This window comes from Arachis stenosperma, chromosome 4, assembly GCF_014773155.1.
Source record: "Arachis stenosperma cultivar V10309 chromosome 4, arast.V10309.gnm1.PFL2, whole genome shotgun sequence".
NCBI lineage: Eukaryota > Viridiplantae > Streptophyta > Magnoliopsida > Fabales > Fabaceae > Arachis > Arachis stenosperma.
In genome coordinates, this window is record NC_080380.1 from 30,278,433 (window position 1) to 30,301,645 (window position 23,213).

The following is a 23,213-nucleotide window of genomic DNA, read 5'->3' on the forward strand; positions in this document are numbered from 1 at the left end:
CTATAATTTATTATGTCATTATTGTAAAAATACTAAATTAGTCTTTAATTTTATATTAAATAACTCATTTTAATCTTTAAAATTAGTTTATGTAATTATGCACTAATTTTATTTTATAAATTTAAAAATTTTAATATTTTTAAATATATTAATTTTAATTATATTTTTTACATATTGTTTAAATATTATCATCTTTATAAATATTTTTAAGATTTTATCATTTTATAATTATAAGAATCGAAACAAAATGTATTTTAATTTTTAATTTATTAAAAATATGTGTTTTATGATATAACATATGATTCTGCAGATCATGTATAATATATCATATGTCATTGACTGATATGTCATTATATTATTATTACAAGTGTCGCTATCAAGTCACCTTAGCATCCTGTTAAAGAAAAAAAATATTAAGACTACAATAGTACGTTTTTTTAATCCTATAATTAATACCATTTGAATCTCGAGCGTCTCAGAGAACACTTTGAAATTTAATCTCCGATAATTAATAAAGCACTAATAATCTCCAGGTGGGCATGTGCGGTCAAGATTGCATTGCACATAATGTGGTCATAGTAGTAACACACTCCAGCCACAATCAATAGTGTATGTGGCAGTATATATTCATAGCTTCAGATATTTATTGTTTTCGTTTCATGGTTCAACCACAAACATAGACCAGCCCATAACACAGCGCTTTAGCTTGTTTAGTTTTTCAAGCATGCAATTCTTGTCAGTGGGTTTACCGGCCAACAAGGTTCCGGTTCGGTCACTGAACATGAACCCAACAAGAATGTCAATGAAGGACCCTGGCAACATGGCTGTGGTGGCTGCTCCCAAATGGGCCCAGAAAACCATTACTTTGCCTCCTCACAAACGCGGTTGTCATCTCGTTACTCCAAAGGTTCTCTTCTCTTCTCTTCTTTAATCTTAATTATTAATAATAATAGTAATAGTAATAGGAAAAACCCATCTTTGAATTAGTTCAGAGTTAGTTAGCAATTAGATAATTAGTTATTGCTGACTCAGCTAAGTTAGTGGAACTGCTTACACTTTCTACCATTCATCAATTTTCCAACCATTTTGGATGAGACGTGAAATTCATGATGTGTTTGCAAATCTCACACTCCATTACTTTGATATCCGAAATTGAAGAAGTAACTTAAACATAATTTTAATATACTGTGTTGGTGTCTATTGTCACGCATAGTTTCAGTGATCGATCATGGGATTCTATTTTTTCTGTAATTCTTTAAAACATTTGTACTGTATCATCATGGGTTAAACAAATGGTCATTGACTCAGATAGTGAAAGAAATTGAACAAGATTTGTCTGGATTCAAGTGTGGCCTAGCTCATGTATTTTGTAAGTATATTCTTGTAAATTGCAACGCCCCTCCCCCCTCCTTTGTTTTTTTTTTTTTTTTTGAATCCTTAGACTAACCTGAAAAATATAATGAGGAGAAAATACAGTGCATCACACAAGTGCTTCTCTAACCATCAATGAGAATTATGACTATGATGTTCGGGATGATACAGAAACGTTCCTCAATCGGATAGTTCCTGAGGTTAGTTCAATTTTAGTTTAGCTAATATGAATTAATTTACTCTAATGCCAATGATTTATGATGTGAAGAAGTCTCCATTTTGTAATGTTGTTGTGCAGGGGCCATCTGCACCTTGGAGGCATACTATAGAGGGTCAGTGCTGATTTTATTCACCAATAATCTCAAGTTTCTGCTTATTTATTTATTTTGAAGTTGATTATTTTAGTGATCTTTGCATTGTTAATTGGTGAAGTAATGAAATAATTGGAATTTGCACTTTGTCAGAACAGATTGAAGAAACAGTCATCTAATAGTATATAAAAGGGTGAATACTCATCTCTCCGATTTTTAATAAAAAAAAAAATTACTTTTTTGGATCTTTAATATTTAATTTTTGTGAGATTAATTAGTTTTTCTATCAATGATCTTTTTTCAGAATATATTTATATGATATGTTAATCATTAATATATTTTTTATTTAAAATTTTATAAATAAAAATAATTTAAAAATTATTAATATTTTTCAGTTTTACACAATAAATTTAATTACAATATTTTAAAAAATAATAAAAAATTAAATGATATTGACAATTATCCCCAACAGCTTAACAAAAATAAATATTAAAGAACGAAAAGAATTTTTTTTTCTTAAAAACTTCGTAGTGTTTCGAAATAATTATCACTGTTTAATTAAAGTTTTTCCTCTATATAAAATGAATTGGCTATAATATAATCTTCTACTTATGACTATAATTTCAGGCCCAGATGACATGCCTGCACATATCAAATCATCTATGTTTGGTTGTGCACTCTTGTAAGAAATTCAATGACTTCATGTTCAGCTTAATTCGTTATTATGGGTTATGCAGAATTATTTTATTTATATTTTTTTTCTACTATTTGTTCTTTTAGGATACCTATTACGAATGGAAGGCTTAACATGGGAACATGGCAGGTGAGTATTTTAGTAATGCCATATTGTAAATATTTTTATTGTCAAAAATCACATACTTGATAAGTTGCTTGGCGTTGCATTGGGTTCCTTTAATTTCAATGATTGTGCATGTGAGTTCTGTTTGTTGTCATAAGATGCTACTTCAAATTAAATTCATAGTAATATAGGGTAAATGTGATTAAATTGATTTGATAAAAAATAACGTTAAACTACTTTAAAATGAGTGACCTTGTCATTGACCCTTAATAAATGGACTCTGTCACTCCATTATTGTGGAAGTGGAACAATACCTTATCATTATCTGGATTATTATTCCATTAAACTATTGATTAGATTTTCTGATGATGTTTAATTATGGTTAATTGAAGGGTATATGGCTTTGTGAGCACCGGGATTATCCTACACCCCGCACAGTTGTCGTCACTCTTAATGGAATATGACATGCTATACAAAAGGCCTCCTTATCTCTGTTTTCAAGTAGGTCAATATTTCTTGAATAATGTAATCTTTATTGTAAGTTTATAGCTAGAAAACCACCACTTGAATATGTGTTTCGATACCAATGCCCTGAATCATTTAGGTAATGACATCAACCGAAATCAATTCTTCACCATGACTTTCCGTAAATTAAAGAATGAATATATCACCCATTCACCCTTGTTTCCAGATGCAATAGGAATATAGGATAGTCTTCAAATAATGGAAAGGGTCCAATGGTGAAAAGTTTCAACCATGATTCTTTTACACCAACTTTACTCATTATTAAGAAGGAAAATTTTCACGAATAATCACCATATAATAGAGTTTTTACTAACGAAAATAATTAATAACAAAAAAGAATCCAGCAAAAACAGTCTTAATTTATTTATTTAAGATTCAATAAATACTAAATAAGATAACCTCGAGCGGTTTTATTATTGATCAATATCCTCGGCGGAAGGTGCTAGGAAATTAAACCAAATATAGTATTTGACGTTCGATATTTTGTCCTCAATGCTTGTTTTCTGGTTGCCTTAGGATTACGCGTTTAATCAAGTATATCCACCGGATCAACGCAATTGTTTTTATTTGCATAGTTTTGACACATTTGGTCTTATCGAAATTAGAACATACAAGTGACAAGATAATATCATTTCAAAATTGATAATGTAACCTTAATTTGATAAAAGTTTATTATAAATATGTTTTGTATTAAGAATAATATCCTTTAATTTAAAATTAACATTATCAATTTAAGAGTGATAAGTTCATTATACATGTATATGATTATATCTTTAATTAGTTGACGATGAAGTTAGTTTTGAATAAATATTCAATTTGATTTTTATTCATTTTTATGAAGAACAAAGCAATCTTTGTTAATAAAAAGAAATATTTCAGACCTTAATCTTTTTATTTTAGGATATTATAATTTTTTGTTTAAAAAATTAATTAAATAATAACAAAAATTAATTTTGTGGTAATTTTATTTATAATTTATAGAATTTTAAATTTTCACAAATTATTCATAAATTTATTTTTTAAAAATTACTTCACTAGTGGTGATTAAAAAATCGTTGTTAGAAATATTGTCGCAAGAAAAAAAAAATAACTGCAGTCTGTAGTACGAATCCTTTTTAAGGAAAAAAATAATATCGAATAAGAAACGAAATAAAAGAATATTAATATTGATGATATTGGTTTTGGTGATGATGACGTTAGACAAGATAATAATGATAATAAAATATGGTTACACAACAAAAATAGTTAGAGCCGTTAAAATGAACTAAATCTATCGGGTTAACCCGTTTACCTCTTTAAACGGGCGAACTTTATCTCTAAAATTAAGTCCGTTTAAGTTTCGGGTTAAATGGGCTGAGTCCGATTAACCTGAAAAAATGAAGGGTTAAATGGGCAAACTCGCGGACTAAACGGGTGGTCCGTTTATTTTTTTCTTAAAAAATAGTACTTTTAGCTAATATTTTTCTCGATCTGTCCCGAAAATTTGACTCATCAATTAAAAAAAATACTGTTTGTTTAAGGTTTTTGATTCAAAAGTGATATTTTCTGTCAAAATATTTTAAAAAAAATAAAAGGATAAACAGGTCAATCCGTTTAATTCATTGGGTTGACCATAAATGGTCCCAACTGAAAAATTATGGTCTGCAAATAAAGTGGATTTAAAATGGACCGAGCCTAAATGGGTCGGGCTAACCTATTTGACATTCCTAAAAATATTAGAGGTATAAGTGATAATGATGAGGATGAAGAATGTGATGGTAGTAATGGTTATAGATTTATAGTTGGTTATATTGGTGAAAAGAATTTTGCGAGAAATTTAAAACTATTTTAAACCCCCACAAAATACAAATAAAACCCCCCAAAAAATAATTATCGTTATTATTTAACAAATTTTTTAATAAATAGGTCATATTATCCCAAAATAAAAAGGATGAAGGTCGAAGTGTCCTTTTTTTAGTGATAGTCTTGTCCTTCATGAAAATGAATAGAAAGAATCTTTACTCGTTAGCTTTTGCATCAATAATTTCTATATAAAATAAAAAAGAATAAAGCATATTCTTTTTCCTAAAATTTATTAAAAAAATCTCTAAATTTTATTTTACTTCAATTTTATTCATAAAGTTTTCGATTTGCATTAAATATATCACTAACAGTTAAATTTTCAAAAAATTTAGGATCAATCTAACAATAATGCATGACAACTAAGTTTAAAAAGTTAAATTTTTGAAAATTTCTGAGACAAAATTAAAACAAAATAAAACTTATAGATATTTTTAAAATTTTTAACAAATTTTAAAGACAAAATATAGTTTACTCAAAGAATGTAACAATAAAGAGTTTTATACATATGTTTTTTTTTTCTACTATATCTTTTAATTTGGCAAACTAAAGATTAATCCATCGTAAATTTAAATTCTATATAAGAATTTATTTTTGACCAATGAGTTGCTGCATATATAAGGCGTGATTCAAATCTCTAACACTTAATTAAGAGGAGTAGTGAATTAATCATAAGATCAACCCAATTTGGTTTATTTTATATACATTTAATAGTGTATTATCACATCAATACGGGTAAACTATAAAAAATATACCTAAATAATTTTGTTGCTGATAAAAATATACTCGAATTTTATTATCGACAAAAATACTTTCAAATAATTTAAAAACGCAATAAAAATATCCAAAAAGAATATTATTTTTTTGTAAGTGACAAGCGAACATTTGTATTTGACAAACTGTTTATGCATTTAATCCAAAATTTTATAGGAATATTTACATAACTGTTAAAAAATACACAAAAAAAAGAGATAAAAATTTGATCTCTATATTTTATTTTATTTTTTAAAAATTTTATTGATTGTTGATTAAAAAAATCACAAAAAAAATATACTTAACAAAAGATTATCAACTTTTAAAAATAAATAGTCACAAAAAAAACTTTTAAAAATAAAAATATCTCATTTTCCTAATTAAGCTTACCAAAAACCTGGATCAAAGTTCAATATCTAAAGCATTCTTTGAGAATACAAATTTAATGTTGGCCATTTTGTCGTATTTTAAAATTATTTGAAAGTATTTTTTCAATAACAAAATTTGAGTGTATTTTATCAACGACAAAATTATTCGAGTGTATTTTTTGTAGTTTATCCCATTAATAAAATAATAATTAATTTTTAAATTTATTAGATAAAAAAGTATCTAAACCCAAAAATTTAATAGAGTAATTGTACACAACTTTTAACATTGTCCACACATAGAAAAAAAAAATTTAAAATAAAATACGAATCCGCAGAGAGACATATAATAGCCTTCGTTTGAAATATAGAATATGCGTCACATATGATCTTTTTCCCCCTAATAATGAACAAGGACTGTTGCATATATAAACCAGACATTTTTGCCTCTTGGTTCACTTTGCCACTTCAAAGTTCAAACTATAAGCTGTGATAGATATGTCAAGCACAGATGGTGCAGGCGCAGGGATTTATGCAACTATCGTCGTTGGTAAGCTTTCTGGTCTCTATTATTATTGTTTTCATTATGTGTTGAGTCTCAACCCAACTATAAAAGTAATTAATTCGTTTCATCCTCACCATTGGTAATCATCTTTTTATGCAGTTGTGATAATGGTGAAGGTAGCTATTGTAGTTTGTGTATGCCGAGAAAGGATGAAGAATAATAAAGACGGATCGGTTCGTCCAGCCATACCGTTCTTGACAATCACAATTGATAAGTTCTTGAATGATATTGAAAGGGAGAAGCCAATTAGATTCACCGATCAGCAGCTACGCATTGCGACCGATAACTACTCGAATTTGTTGGGATCAGGAGGTTTCGGCGCAGTTTACAAAGGAATCTTCAGCAACGGCACAATTGTGGCTGTGAAGGTGTTGTATGGAAGTTCTGACAAAAGAATTCAAGAACAGTTTATGGCAGAAATGGGAACACTTGGTAGGATCCACCATTTCAATCTTGTTCGGCTGTACGGATTTTGTTTCGAAAGGAACTTGATAGCGTTGGTTTATGAGTACATGGGAAATGGATCTCTTGACAGGTATTTGTTTAGAGAAATCAAGGCTTTGGAGTTTGAAAAGCTTCATGAGATTGCGGTTGGAACAGCAAGAGGCATCGCTTATTTACATGAAGAGTGCCAACACAGAATAATCCATTATGATATAAAACCAGGGAATATTCTCTTGGACAAGAATTTCAATCCAAAAGTCGCCGATTTTGGTTTGGCCAAGCTTTGTAACAGGGATAATACTCATATATCCATGACTGGAGGCAGGGGAACTCCCGGTTACGCTGCACCGGAGCTTTGGATGCCATTTCCTGTCACTCACAAGTGCGATGTTTACAGCTTTGGCATGTTGTTATTCGAAATCATAGGTAAGGTAGATAGGTTGATATGTATAGATCAAGGAGCAAAATTTGTCCAAAATTGTTTACTATATCGTACAAGTTTGATTTTGATATACTTACAGTATAAAATGTTCTGAATAATCATTCAATTATATCTGTTCTGTTGGATTACTATTTTTACTGACATGTCATGCGATTAGATAAACGTGTAAAACTATTTTATATACGGTTCCGCTACGTTACCAACAGCATATCTGCCAACTTCTGCCAACTCTTATTTATAATTGTGTTTCATGGAAGTATGTTCGTGGATGTGTCTAATAAAAATGTCTTTTTTATAACTGTGTTTAATAGAAGTGTCTTTATAGATATATTTTCTGGATGTGTCTCTTTATATATGTATTTAAAATATATTAATTATTAGACACATCTACGAATACACTTCCATGAAACACAAATATAAATAAGAGTTGGCAGAAGTTGGCAGATAAATTATTACTAAAATTTTCTAAATTTATCACCGTAGGCAGGAGAAGAAACGTAGACACGAATCTTTCAGAAAGTCAAGAATGGTTTCCAATCTGGGTTTGGAAGAAATACGATGGCGGAGAATTAGGAAATTCGAAAATAGTGGCGGAAATGGAAGAGAAACAAAAGGAAATGACAATGAGAATGGTCAGGGTGGCTCTATGGTGTGTCCAATATAGGCCAGAACTAAGGCCTAATATGAGTGTTGTGGTGAAAATGTTGGAAGGTTCAGATGAGATTCCAGAACCATTGAATCCATTTCAACACTTGATTGGAGGTACTTTTGTTGCTCATCCAGTGCAAGTTTCACAGGGCTATACTGAAAGCAGTAGCATCTATACTGTCTCTTCTATTATGGTAACTGACTCAAGCATTGTGTGTGCAACTCCTATTATGCACAAGTATGAGATTGAATTAGCCTCTAGCAGAGTTGATGACTCATCCAGGACACATTAATTCTTCACATATAAAGCTTCTGTGATGTACCATTGATTAAGTTGTAAATTAAATTATGTAACCTTGTAATAATGACTCTATCAACCGATTTATATTTACCTGTTCCCTTTTTTTTCCCTTAAGTTAATGATGATCTCTCTTTTTTTCCTTCTCTGCTTGGAGTAAATTTAAACTTCATTCGATTAGTGAAGCAAACTAACTAATTATGGGAGACAGAAAAGAAGGCATTACAAATCTATACTTAAGATCCATCAGTGCACAACTTATTTCACTTTTTTTTGTTGAATAATTTTTAGATTAGAAATTTTGATCTCTAATAATTTTTTATTATTCTAAAAATCTTCGAAAACTATTTTTATCAAATAGATGGGGCATTTCGTGATTTTTTATAAAATTTTTAATATGTGTATTAAATAAGTAAATCTCTAACAAATTTTATTATAAAATAATTAAATTTTAAAAAATTATCATTGTAAAAGAATTAGTTCCAACTTCCAAGACCATAAAATCAATCTGTCTCAAAAAATTTTAGATTAACAAAAATTTGTTAGAAATAAAATATTCGATTAAAATTTTTTAAAGCACAATTTAAAAGTATACTCTATACTAAATTTTAGTAAAAACATTTTTGGTCATTTCATTTCATTTTTTGAATGCTTATAATCCGGATTTGAATGCTGGAGAGAGTTCGGGTTGGTCGTGGGGTGTGGCATCTTCTAGACTCTACTCAGCTAGGAATGGGTACAGTTGGCTAGCCAAAAGAAAATTTGACTGGAATGAGCATGATAATTGGTTGTGGGTATGGCGTCTGCATATTCCTGAGAAGTATAAGTTCTTGATTTGGCTCAGTCTTCATAATGCTATTCCTACGGCAGAGTTTCGTTTGGGTCGTGGTTTAGCTTTATCTAGCACCTGTCATCGGTGTCAGAATGGTTCTGAATCCATTCTTCATTGTCTTTGGGAGTGCCCTAGTGCCAAGGAGGTCTGGACCCTTTTAGGCCTGTATTCAGATAACTCGAATTTACATGGCTCTACAGAGGTGCAAGGAGTGGAGATGCTTTTCTTTTCTTTTCGACCATCTGGTGGATTTGGAGAAGTAGGAATCATGGCTTATTTAATATAGATGATTCATGGAGTGCTAGTAAAGTGGTGACTTTGATTCGTAGTTCAGTAAGGGAGTTTCACACTATTTTTGCTATGCATCAATCTCTGTCTCCTCCTTCACTTTGTTTGCATTGGGTTCCACCTCCGGTTCATTCTGTTAAATTGAATTGTGATGCTAGTTGGTTTGCTCCTTCTGGCTATGCTGGTTTTGGTTGTATTATTCGCATTTCTGATGGATGTTGGTTGAAAGGTTGCACTGGAAAAGTCGAAGTGTGCAGTGTTCTTTTTGCTGAATTGTATGCAATTTGGAGAGGTTTACTTCTTGCTTGGGAGAGTGGATTTCGTGAGGTTATTTGTGAAACAGACTGTTTAGAAGCTCTTTTCTTGGTAAACCAAAGAATGCTTAGTAAGGATATTCCGGAATGGGATTTGGCAAAGCATATTCAGGAGGTTATGAATTGGAATTGGAGAGTCTCTATTCTTTTAATTCAGAAGACTGCAAATAGTGTTGCAGATTGTATGGCTAAAGCAGCTGCTTCTGTCGCGGACATTCACTCGAATTGGAGCCAACCATGGAGTGAACTTCAACATCTAATAGATTTAGATATGACCCTAGCCAATTAATTTAGTTTTGTCTCTTTTTTTTCTTTCTTTTTTGTTTAGTCACAAAAAAAAAAATAGAACGCATAACTTAATAGGAGAATATCTATATTAACCATCTATTCCAAATTTCCAATCAACCGTGCTATCCTTAATTGTCCATCTCACACGTTCTATGAGTATAACATGTGACACATAGGGCACCGTGTGTTCGGTTTGTCGTTAATCATGTCTTAACACACATTAAGATTGTCTCGAATAAATATAATTGGTGTTTGAGTAATATTTGATTAACTCAATGTGGATTGAACTTTTATTTAAACATATTTTTTATAAAAACAATAATTTCTAACTTTTTCATCTTTTAGAATGATGTTGAAATAGTGATAATATGTTAATTACTTATTTTATTTGATCTTTTATATTAAGATGCTAGTCTTTAACTTTCACTTTTTTTTGTTATTTTTTATTTTAATATAATTTTAAATAATAATATTTAAATAATATTTATTTTTTTAAAATTACGTTTGACCAAAAAATAAAAAAATTTGGAGAGCCAACTACAATATAAATCAACTAAGTCAATCTCTTTTTATTTATAATTTTAAATTCAAAAAATTAAAATAGTGGGAGTTGATTTTTTTTGTAACGAAAATATTTTTTAATTAGTTAGTTTCTTAGCAGAACCGTTCATATTAACATTTATTTACAAACATTAATTCTCAGACACACAAATAATCAGATAATTATCTTTTTTGAGATAAAATCAAAGTCGATTATATTACGAGTAAATTAATAATTTTTATGGATATGTCTAAAATAAGCACAACAATTATGTTTTTATTGGATATGTCATATTTATATAGATCATTAGATTTTATTAGATGAAAATTAAAGGCTAATATAAAAGAAGAGTACTGATAAATTCTAATAAATATAGAATATTCTACTAATACATAAATAAGTATTTTAAATGACATACAATACTTTAATACACAATACTTTAAATGGCAATAAAATCTTTTAGTCTTAAATAATTAAATATAAAACATATAAATACAAAAAATATGAATATTCTTTATTCATTAAGATTAATTATTATGCAAAAAAAATTTATAATATTAAAAAATTATATTAAAATAATATTTTAAACTGTAACGTAAAAATACAAAATAATTAAAATTTGATTTTATATTACTTAACAAATAATTAGATTATTATATTTAAAATTTATTAACGAACTATTTTTGTTAAAAATATTCTTATATAATATAATTTTTTATCAAAATATTTTACAAATATAATTTATTTAAAATATTATATATAATATATGAAAATATTAAATTTTTTCATTTTTTAGAAAAATAAAATAAATAATATAATTCTAAATACATGTCTATCATATTATATATTTACTTATATTAATAAAAGGGCAATTTACTTATTTAAATAGAATGGGAGATTTCTTTACCTAAATGTGCAAAACTGTTTGTTGTTACGTGTATGTGCAAAAAGCTATTTCTATGTAATCCATGGCAACCCACCACGGTTTCAAAACGTGCATAAACCGTGGCAGGTCCCAGCGGTTTAGGAGCAAAAAATATAGAGTGTAAACCGTGGTAAGTCACCACGGTTTACGAAGAAAAAATGGCATGCATAAACCGTGGAGAGTCACCACGGTTTATGAGGAAAGTTGATTGCACATAAAACCCGGTAACTCACTGCGGTTTATGTGTGTGTAGCTATATAAGTAATCCGATGAAGGCAGGGACGGATCATTTGAGACAGCACAAAAAAAAGCAAGTTGTTGTTGTGTTGAGAGGATTTGGAAAAGTTTGGAGGTGTGAAGGAGGAGTGGGTGGTGGAGCCAATGGAGGATGAGGATCGCTTGTACTGACTAAATGGAGTCGCTCACGTGGCAGGATATATCGACGAAGAGGTTAGTTACTATTATTGTTATTATTATTGTTATTAAAATTCATACTAATATAGCAATTGATATTATTAGAAATATTGTTAGTAAAAATATTTTATTATGTTTATTTGTATTGTTATTCTCATTAATGTTATTTACATAAATATTGATATTATTATGGTTACTGTCAATCAAAATGTGAGGCATTTATTAATATTGTCTACGTAAATGTTAATATTATTATCGGTATTGTTAGTAATGCATATTTGATTATGCTTATTTATCTTGTTAGTCCGGTTAATAGTATTTTTGTAAAATATTTTATTATAAATGTTAATATTTTATTGAAAAATATTTTTTTTCTGTATTTATATTTTTATAATGAGTGCATAGTAATCGTAGCTTCACTGTTTATTACACAATAAGAGAATCAATGAATTTAATATGACGAGTCTAATAATTTTTACGAAAATTATGTTTGGTGTTGTTTGTAATGGTGGTATGTTAAGGGATTTTGTTACCCACGTTTTGCAGCCTAGTAGGGTTATTAGCGCCGTTAGGCGGCAGCAGAATATGCCCTTACATGACCGGATTATACCGTATCTGGAGACTGCGGGCTTGTATCATCTGGCTAGGCTAAACAGTCAGTGGTTCTGGGTTGATGAGTCTCTCCTTAGCGCATTTATTGAGCGGTGGCGTCCGGAGACCCACACGTTCCATATGCCGTTTGGTGAGTGCACCATTACTTTACAGGATGTTGCGTATCAGCTGGGTTTGCCGATTGATGGTGCGCCCGTTAGTGGGTGCTTGAATGAGTTTGAGAATCTGATGGAACACGGTAGACCAGCATGGGTGTGGTTCGGGGAGTTGTTCGGGGAGTTACCTCCACAGAGTAAAGTCAAGCAGATGACAGTGTGTTACACATGGTTCCACGAGAGGTTCCGGGTTCTCCCTGCAGATGCTACTGATGAGACCGTGCGTGTATACGCACGCGCTTATATCCTGATGCTGTTGTCGTCTCAGCTGTTTGCAGACAAGAATGCAAACAGGGTACACCTTCGCTGGTTGCCTTATTTGGCATCATTGGACGACTTGGGCAGATATAGCTGGGGCTCCGCTGCATTGGCCTGGTTGTATAGGTGTCTTTGTCGTGGTACAAACAGGAACGTCGTTAACTTGGCTGGGCCGCTACAGCTACTACAATCTTGGATTTTCTGGAGGTTTCCCACTCTGAGGCCCACTGGTTTTGACCGGTTCGAGTTTCCTCTTGCTTCCAGGTATGGTTTAGTATTTTCCGCTCATAAATTGTAAAAACAGCATCTGTTATGGTTTGTTTTTACATCATTTCAATTAAAATTGTAGGTGGGCTGAGTTTGTGCCGAGGAACGATGCAGGGGCACAGAGATTAGTTTCTGCACGCCTTGCACTGGATCGACTGCGTGTCCACGATGTGAGTCATTTATTTATTACTGATAGTTGTAGTAGTTTTTCTTAAATGTCACTGTCTCATCAAACTCTTACTGTTTCTATGCAGTTTGTGTGGGAGCCTTATTCTTCTGTTGATGTTGCTGCTGTTATTCATCTGGAGATACTAGCTGACGAGCACTGACGGCTATGGACGGCCGTCACTAGCCTGATATATTTTGCTGCGATCGAGTGGCACCAGGTCGATAGGGTTCTACCCCAGTTTGGCGGTGTTCAGCATCTCCCAGAGGGAGCTCTGAACATAGATTGGCTACATGCGAAGGATGGTAGGGGTGGGGACCGGTGGTTTCCTACATATTATCAGGAGTGGCACCAGTTTTGGGAGGACAGGCTTCAGTCAGTCATATGGGTCGATCGAGTCCTCGACCCTGGTCCATCAGCAGATTACCTGGAGTGGTGGTGCCGTGTGGCACACAGGTTTCTATCCCCCGATGTAGCATTTCAGGATCCGAGGCCGATTGTGTTGACTGAGGAGGCGCGTCACAGAGGGTCGTCCCAGGCACCTCCTAGAGTGCACGTTTATGATAGACCAGATAACAGACGAGTCGATCGGCGTCGCCGTATAGGGACCCGGACCACCGATCGCGAGTAGAGGGAGTTTGCCGTGGTCTAGATAATGTTAGTAATGTATGGATCAGCTGACGTTTGACGTGGGTACTAGCTCTCAGCTGTTTGGGAACGTGAGCCTACATGCTTTTGCTGAGTTTACTACCGCGGCTGTCGGGATGGACATTGCTGATGCTGTTACTAAGTCCGAGTTCTACAGGGACATAGCAGACATGCTTAGGGATGATGATGATACCCATTATAGGCCACAGATGCCTGAGGTGCATGCCCAGTTTGCTGATCAGCAGCCACGGAGTGACGATGTTCAGGCTCACTTGGCAGTTGACCTCAACGAGCCTGCAGTATCTCCGTCTGACCCATGGTTTGCGTTAGGAGGGACACCTGCCTCTGCTTTCAGCGCGGTTCCCGCACAGCCCTCAGCACCAGCGGCAGATCACAGACCTAGGCGGGTGAGGCGTCCTCCTTTGTGTGGCACCGGAGGACACCTGCTTGGCCAGTTCGACGATGATGACAGTGACACCATTGAGGATTCAGATTAGTTATGTTATATGTTCCTGTCCGGTAAGGACTTTGTTAGTTTATGTATTGAGCATGCTACTTAGTATTTATGGCTTTCAGACTTATGTTAAATATTATTTATCTTTTGACCAAGTAGTTTAACCGGTTTCAGATTATTTGATATGTTCCTCTACGGTTTATATTATAATGCACAATGTGAAAGATGTCCAAAGTGGTTTAATCAAACAGGTTAAATAACAGGAGTTTATTCATCTGAAATTTTTGTGTTAAAGAAACATCTTGACAGTTACATACTTAACCAACCATACATTACTAACATTATCTAGACCATGAAACAACTGAAACAGCATAGACGGCATGAGATCTACGCATCCCCTCCACCACTTTGTCTTCGCTGGTGACAGTTCCTCCGCGTATGCCCAGGCTGACGGCATAGCCCACAACGCTTCGGCTGATTCTCCTGAGACTGATCCATACTTCAACGGATCCTGGTTGCCTTTGGACGACCTTCCTTTGCACGCCGCATATTAGGGTCAGGAATGATGGTTGGCCCAGCGTATGGAGGCCATAGTCCTTCAGGGATAGGTGGGAGAAACCCCTGGTTGTAAACGTTGAACACCTCACTCATACGATACACCTCGTGAACATATGACGCCCAGTTAAGTCGGGAGTAGGCGCAACACACAATGGCGTGGCAACAAGGATAATGCAGCGCCTGGAAGTGGCCACAGTCGCATCGGTGATCTTTAAGGGAAACTCTATAGCTACCTAGCGAGAAGGTCCCCGTTGGTGTTGTCTCAGCGACGGTGTACTCGGACTGATGCCTGTCGTATAATGTCACAGTGAAGCACCTAGAGTCTCTTAGGTTCCGATCAATAGCCTTGACCAATGCCTGACAGAATTCATGGCCAGATTCGAGTTGTGCCTCTGCTGTCTGTCCCCGTACCACAAATAGCTGAGCAAGCCTCCCGTAGGTTGACTTAACCAATGATGTGACCGGCAGGTTGCGAGTTCCCTTTAGCACGGAGTTCACACATTCACTGATGTTTGTGGTCATGTGCCCAAACCGTCGACCAGCATCCTCATGTTGGGTCCATTTGTCATACTCCATACGGTTGGCCCAGTCACACATTGCTGGATTCTCAGTCCGCATGATGTCGAACCAGTAGTAAAACTCTGCCTCAGTCTTTGCGTAGGCAGCATTCACCAGCATCCTCCTTGAGTCCTTACCTTTGAACGTTAGGGCAAAATTTGCAGCCACATGCCTTATACAGTAGGCCCGGAAAGCCCAAGGAGGAAGCCATCCAGTCTCATGTGCCTCAAGCGCTGCCTTGATCCCATTATGCCTGTCAGAGATAACAAGGATACCCTCCTGAGGAGTCACATGCTCTCGGAGATTGGACAAGAAGAATGACCACGACTCTGCATTTTCGCCCTCCACAAGGGCAAATGCTATCGGGAGGATGTTCGAGTTTCCGTCCTGAGCTATCGCCAACAGCAGCGTCCCTCCATACTTCCCATACAAGTGGGTACCATCAATACTAACGAGGGGCTTGCAATGTCGGAATGCCTCGATACAGGGTGGAAATGTCCAGAAAAGCTGGTGAAAGTACACCGTGGACTCATCAACCCCACCACCAATCCGAACAGGAGACGTCTTCAGCACCGTGATTGTTCCCGGCATTGTCACCTGGATCCCTAGCATCCAACGTGGCAACTCCGCGTAAGACTCTTCCCAATCTCCGTATATTTGTGCCACTGCCTTCTGCTTAGCCATCCAAACCTTCCTGTAACTAGCCCTGAAACCGTAATCAGCTTCTGTCGCTTGTTGAAGTACCTTTACCGTAACCGCAGCATCGGCCCTAACCATAGGAAGAATCCTCACACATATAACGTGGTAATCCAGCTGACGGTGATCACTTGAAATAGAAGTTGCGAGGCATGTGTGTGGCCCGTTGTACCTCCTAACCTCCCAAGTCCCCTTTCGTGCACGAAGCGCTACACGAATCAACCAAGTACAACCCTTGCCGAATTCCTTGCATTTTCCATGATACCTCAAATGATCCGATTCGATGACTCTGTACTCAACACCTCGCCGGATGCTATAGTCCTTTACACTCAGCACAGCTTCATCTTTACTCTGGAATGATTGCCCAATCTGAAATTCTATAGAAGATCCCCCCACTCTGTTACCACTGTCTTCCTGTTGACCAAGAGCTTCCAAGTTTAGTGTGGAGAAGTGTGGAGGGTATTAATGAGAACTAGAACTTGAAGGCCGATGCTGCGCATGTGGATCGCCATCTATGTCATCGTCGCTATCACCATCGATATCAACAGGCTCCTGGTCAGACTCATCGTCACACATTGCATTCTCTACTTGATCAGGTCCACCAAAGTCTTCGATATAAGGTACGAGGCCACCATCGGTGCCCACAACGTGGGGAGGCTCAATGACTGCTGCACTCTCCAAAGGTACAGAACCAACAACCTCCGTTCGGTCTAAATCAGCCGCAAACGAAGGTGATTGAACCGGCGGAAGATACGGTCTGACCGCAGGCATCGAACTAGATGCACCACCCGCGGCAGCTGGGCAAGGAACTGGAGCGGATGCCCCAGAACTATCGACACCAACCTCCAACTTCGCGAACAACTCATGGATTCTGATCTCCGGAAAACTCCTTACACAGTAGAACAGAACCCTAATATCTTTATCAGCCTTAACCGCAAAGGTTTCATACTGAATACCGATCGAGACAACCGCCATGGGAATCTTGTAGAATAGTTTCTTCACCCACTTGCTACCCAACACGCCAAGCTTCTCCAAGATGCTGTTCTTCAAATCTGACAAACTCATCGACGAACTGATAAAAATACTTAGTGGTTCTCTGTCTGTAAACTTCACACCTTGGCTTTTGCTTTTTTTTTTTATTTTTCCAGAGCAATGCACTAGGGCAAGAAAACTCTCTTCCTCACTAGCCATTGTGAGAATGATCTCTTATGGAGTTTGAATCACCCACATATATATAGACTTCCCGTCATAGTAAACCGTGGGAACCTACAAGGTTTTCTGGCCATTATTTACCTACATAAACCGTGGTAACCCACAAAGGTTTATGTGCAATCAACTTTCCTCATAAACCGTGGTGACTCTCCACGGTTTATGCATGCCATTTTTCCTTCGTAAACCGTGATGACTTACCACGGTTTACACTCTATATTTTTTGCTCCTAAACCGCTGGGACCTGCCACGGTTTATGCACGTTTTGAAACCGTGGTGGGTTGCCACGGATTACATAGAAATAGCTTTTTGCACATGCACGTAACTACAAATAGTTTTACACATTTAGGTAAAGAAATCTCCCATTCTATTTATTTAAGTAAATTGCCCTTAATAAAACCTAAATTAATTAAACTTACGCAATTAAAAATATTAAAATTGAATACAAAATTAGACTATTACAGAAATATAATCACATAAATACATTATTTCCTTTGATAGCTTTTCTAAAATAATATATGTACTATATACTATCTTAATTAACATGCATTCCAAAATAATATATATATTATATATTATCTTAATTAATATGCAAATCAGTTATTATATATAATTACACACACGCATATATATATGAATTTGTCTAAAAAAAATAAATTATATTATTTATTTAATTTTTTTAAAAAAATTTAAAAAAATAATATTTTCATGTATTATATATAATTTTTTAAATAAATATTATTTTTACAAATATTTTGATAAACAATTATATTATATAATAATATAGTTAACAAATTAAAGTAATTAGTTAATAAATTTTAAATATAATAATTTAATTATTTGTCGGATAATGTAAAATAAAATTTAATTATTTTATACTTTTATGTTGTAGTTTAAAATATCATTTTAATATTATTTTTTAATATTATAAAAATTATCTTGCATAATAATCAATCCTAATAAATATAAAATACTTATATTTTTATTTATCTATTTTATATTTTTAGAATAAAAAACTTTCACTTTTATATAACAAAATATGTGATAATTTTTTAATATATATATATATATATATATAATATACTATTTATTAACTTTTTATATATTAAATAATTATAATAATATAATAAACATTAAAATTAGATAACATGTTAAATTTGTTAAATTAAAACTAAAAATTATATATTTTACTCTTGAATTTAACAAAATATATTTTTAATAAATTATATATGATGAAAAATATTGTGAAAGAAATTTGTATATTAATTTTTTTGTGTATATATATATAAGTCTGGTCGAGTTAGAGAATAAAAAAATTAACTAAAAAAATAAAAAAATATTTAAAAATAATAATAAAAAATAAAAAATGATCTTATTATAAAGATGTAATTATAAATATTATATATAAAAAACTATAAATGTTAAATTTAAAACATAATTTTAAATTATTATCTATTTAATATTATCACAAAATAAATATATAAATAAGAGAGTCATGAAATGGCATATATATTTGAGAGTCTAAAAAATAAAAGAATATATACAAATCCTATATCAGTCACTATTATATACATATATGATACATATATATAGTTGATACATATTATTTATTTAGTCTTTTTTAAATAAAAAATAACATTTCAGGTATTATATATTATATTTTAAATAAACTATATTTTAACAAATATTTGATAAAAAAAGATTATATTATATAATAATATTTTTAACAAAAGTAATTAGTTAATAAGTATTGAATATAATAATTTAATTATTTATCAAATAATATAAAATAAAATTTAATTATTTTATATTTTTTTGTTGCAGTTTAAAATATTATTTTAATATAATTTTTTAATAGTATAGAAATTTTTTTGCATAATAATTAATTTTAATGAATAAAAATATTTATATTTTTTGTATTTATATATTTTATCTTTTTGATTAGGTAAGTTTGATTAGTTTAGGTCTTACTAATATAAGTAAATATATAATATGATAGGCATGTATTTAGAATTATGCTATTTATATTATTTATTTCGTTTTTTAAAAAAATTGAAAAAATAAAAAGTTAATATTTTTATGTATTATATATAATGTTTTAAATAAATTATATTTTAAAAATATTTAGATGAAAAATTATATTATATAATAATATCTTTAATAGTAGTTAGTTAATAAATTTTGAATATAATAATCTAATTATTTATCGAGTAATATAAAATAAAATTTAAATTATTTTATATTTTTATGTTACAGTTTAAAATATCATTTTAATATAATTTTTTTAATATTATAAAAATTTCTTACATAATAATTAATCTTAATGAATAAAAAATACTCATATATTTTATATTTATATATTTTATATTTAATTATTTAAAAATAAAATATTTTGTTGCCATTTAAAGTATTGTGTATTAAAGTATTGTCATTTAAAATATTTATTTTATGTATTAGAATATTCTGTATTTATTAGAGTCCATCAATGCTCTTCTTTTATATTAGCCTTTGATTTTCATCTAATAAAATCTAATGGTCTATATAAATATGGCATATTTAATAAACACATAATTGTTGTGCTCATTTTAGACATACCCAATTTTTTTCCTTGATAGATATTAGAGTATATACCCATTTTGGTCTTCAAAGAATTTCGAGTCAGACACTTTAGTCTCCAACTAAAATTAATTACTCGATTGGTCCCTAATAATTAATTACATCAGTCACTTAGATCTTTGGCACCGTCAACTCTAACAGAAGACAAAATGGTCCCTGACAACATTGACAGTGGGCAAAATGATCCCTGACAACTCTAACAGGAGACAAAATGATCTCTAACCCCTTTGTTCGAAAATGACACTATTCTTCCCCAATTTTTATCATATCTTAAACAATCTTAACATTCGTACTCTCCTTCTTCATATTCACAGTCTTCTTTTTCATATTTTCCTTCCTCCTTTTTAATTCCAAAATCAAGCCATGGTGTAACTACCACGCGTGTCGCACCTACCTCAACATGTCATGGATCACATATTTCCTAAATCTCTGTGACTGGTACACCCTCCTCCTCCGTACTTCACTCACTATAAGCAATCACTTTCACGTCCTCGATAACAGCATCACCTCCAACCTCGACAACGTCCGCCACATTTTCAAGATCAAGTTCCACAACTATCCTAAGAGCACGCCTTTCTCCACTCTCTAGCAAACAATATAAATTGTTGGACATTAAGACATCATGAGAAGATTCTCCTTTGACATCATATGTAAATTCTCATTTGGAATGGACCCCAAGTATTTCAATTCTTCTTTTTCGGAGTCCAAGTTAGTAGATAACTTCGATATCGCATCCAAGCTATCAGTACAACGAACAATGTCACCGTTGCCGCTCATATGGAAACTGAAGTGATTACTGAAAATTGGTTCGGAGGAGAAGTTGAAGGAGGCGATCGGAGTGGTGGACAATGTGGTCATGGAGATAATAGGACAGAAGAGGAGGAAAATGGCGACAACGATGACGGGTCTTAACAAATCAGACTTGCTGTCTAGATTCATGGGATCCGTCGAAGATGTCAAGTACTTGAGAGACATAGTCATTAGTTTTTTTAGTATAAATTGGTTGAGAACAAGTTGAAGATTTTCTTATGAACATTGAAGTTGCAGAGTGTATATTGTGTAACTTGAAGTTACAGTGTTAAACTGTTAATATTATGCGAGACATGATGAAAATTACAAGAGAACCGTGTCGTTTCTGTACAGAGAAGGTCAGGGATCATTTTGTCCCCTGTTAGAGTTGTTATGGATTATTTTATTTTCTGTTAGAGTTGATGGAGTCGAGGACCTAAGTAACTAATGAAATTAATTATTAGGAATCAACCAAATAATTAATTTTAGTTGAAAACTAAAATGTCTAACCTAAAATTTTTTAAGGACCAAAATAAATAAATACTTAAGATATTATTACTAGTTACTAGCTAACAAAACATTCGTTCAAAAATTAATAATTCTCTAATTTGTCAAAAATTAGTTAGGGTTAAGAACGAAGTGCATCTAAAATTATTATTATTATTATTTTAGAAATTTATCAATAGCCTAATTTTTTTAGTTATCATATACATAGTAATTAAACTTATATATAACTGATTTTTGTTTTTATATTTAACTGTGATATAGTCTTATATTTATTATTAGGAAAAAGAAAAAATAAAAAGATACTAGAAATAAAAAATCAAATAAAGGATCGGAGGAGAAAACTAACACAAGAAATTTACACTAATTTAAAATAATTGATTATAAAATAGTTAATAATTAAAAAATATTAAATTATAATTTAATTAAATTTATTAAATTATTAATTATTTTTAAATATTAATTTTTAAAATAACTACACGTAAATTTCTACTTTATTTTCACTATTCAACTCCTCTAATTTTCTGACGTACAATGTTTATAGCGATTTATGAATGAGAAGCATTATCTTGTAGGGGTGTTCGCGGTGCGGTTTGGATCGGTTTTGAGTCAAAAACTCATCCGATCCGAACACTAATTTTACTTGCGGTGCGGTTTGGATTGGATGATGTTTTAAAAAAAATCCGATCCGATCCGATCTAATTTCAAGCGGTTTGGATTGGATTGGATTTGCGGTTTTGTAAATTAAAAAAATTAAATACATATAACAAGTCTTAACATCAAATTTTAAATAATTAACAATGACATAATAAGTCTCAACAATATCTTAAAAAGTTAACGATAACATAACATAGAAATAAAATTATAGGTTAGTTAAAATAAATAATAAATAACATTTTGAACATAAACTATTTATTAAATAATAATAATACATGAATAATATAAAAATATATAATAAATTAAACATGTTATAAGTATAATTATAAATATAATAATAAAATAATAATATTATAGCACATTGTGCGGTTTTGATTGGATTGGATCGGTTTTGAAAAGTAGATCCGAAATCCGATCCGATCCAGCGGTTTGTAAAAAATAAAATCCAATCAGATCCAAATTAGTGCGGTTTTAATCGGTTTCGGTTTGAATTTGATTAGATGAGCGGTTTAATTTGGATCGGTTTGGATTTGAACACCCCTATTATCTTGTGTCTAGACTATATACGTTGATACCGTTTCCATTATTCCATATGTTGATTAAACGCGTTATTCCAATAAACGACAAATACTATTGTTCGGTTTTGAACTTTCCTGGTACCTTCCGCCGAAGACATTATTCCATATGTTGATTAAACGCGTTATTCCAATCAACGACAAATACTATTGTTCGGTTTTGAACTTTCCTGGTACCAGGGACGGACACAAGCCGCGAGCGGCCGTCTCGGCCCTCCAATTTTTTTTAATAATAATAAGTTATTATGTATAATTTAATTTTTTTAAAAAAATTATTTATTATTTTGTCTAATATAAATAAAAATTCAGTCTAATTTAAATATTAATAATTTTTAATATCTACAAAATAAGTAACAATATTAAAGAAATCTAAAAGATATTATTACTAATATTTTTTAATTAAATAAAAATTTTCAAATCTCATAATTAAAGTGAATTCTTTTTTTTTTTGTGGCCGTCTTTTTTTATTCATTTGGTATTAATTTTCTCTGTTTCAACTGCTATAATTAAGAGATCTTTTTTAACTATG

At 32.1% G+C, this 23,213-nt stretch overlaps 3 protein-coding genes across 3 annotated transcripts; 2 read left to right on the top strand and 1 right to left on the bottom strand.

The window, feature by feature from the left end:
* The first annotated feature begins 637 nt into the window (after positions 1-637).
* Positions 638-3,159, top strand: LOC130976246 (uncharacterized). The gene is made up of 7 exons (XM_057901051.1): positions 638-907; positions 1,309-1,369; positions 1,477-1,571; positions 1,670-1,703; positions 2,310-2,364; positions 2,463-2,505; positions 2,874-3,159. Exons 1-7 carry the CDS (start codon positions 725-727, stop codon positions 2,943-2,945), a joined length of 543 nt encoding a protein of 180 aa, XP_057757034.1. The 5' UTR covers positions 638-724; the 3' UTR covers positions 2,946-3,159.
* Positions 3,160-6,309: 3,150 nt separating this feature from the next.
* Positions 6,310-8,477, top strand: LOC130973109 (rust resistance kinase Lr10-like). Its single transcript, XM_057897519.1, has 3 exons — positions 6,310-6,513; positions 6,628-7,398; positions 7,898-8,477. The coding sequence occupies exons 1-3, from the start codon at positions 6,462-6,464 to the stop codon at positions 8,353-8,355; spliced, it is 1,281 nt and encodes a 426-aa protein (XP_057753502.1). The 5' UTR covers positions 6,310-6,461; the 3' UTR covers positions 8,356-8,477.
* Positions 8,478-15,023: 6,546 nt separating this feature from the next.
* Positions 15,024-17,399, bottom strand: LOC130974837 (uncharacterized). The gene is made up of 2 exons (XM_057899683.1): positions 16,814-17,399; positions 15,024-16,762 (listed from the first exon to the last, which is right to left on the bottom strand). Exons 1-2 carry the CDS (start codon positions 17,397-17,399, stop codon positions 15,024-15,026), a joined length of 2,325 nt encoding a protein of 774 aa, XP_057755666.1.
* Between the last annotated feature and the right edge of the window lie 5,814 nt (positions 17,400-23,213).

Coding starts and splice junctions, on each gene's coding strand:
- LOC130976246 (XM_057901051.1), top strand. CDS start 725: ATGCAATTCTTGTCAGTGGGTTTACCGGCCAACAAGGTTCCGGTTCGG. Junction 2,365..2,462: donor ATGTTTGGTTGTGCACTCTT/GTAAGAAATTCA, acceptor TTGTTCTTTTAG/GATACCTATTACGAATGGAA. Junction 2,506..2,873: donor TTAACATGGGAACATGGCAG/GTGAGTATTTTA, acceptor GGTTAATTGAAG/GGTATATGGCTTTGTGAGCA.
- LOC130973109 (XM_057897519.1), top strand. CDS start 6,462: ATGTCAAGCACAGATGGTGCAGGCGCAGGGATTTATGCAACTATCGTC. Junction 6,514..6,627: donor TTATGCAACTATCGTCGTTG/GTAAGCTTTCTG, acceptor CTTTTTATGCAG/TTGTGATAATGGTGAAGGTA. Junction 7,399..7,897: donor GTTGTTATTCGAAATCATAG/GTAAGGTAGATA, acceptor TTATCACCGTAG/GCAGGAGAAGAAACGTAGAC.
- LOC130974837 (XM_057899683.1), bottom strand. CDS start 17,399: ATGAGTTTGTCAGATTTGAAGAACAGCATCTTGGAGAAGCTTGGCGTG. Junction 16,763..16,813: donor TGCGCAGCATCGGCCTTCAA/GTTCTAGTTCTC, acceptor TAAACTTGGAAG/CTCTTGGTCAACAGGAAGAC.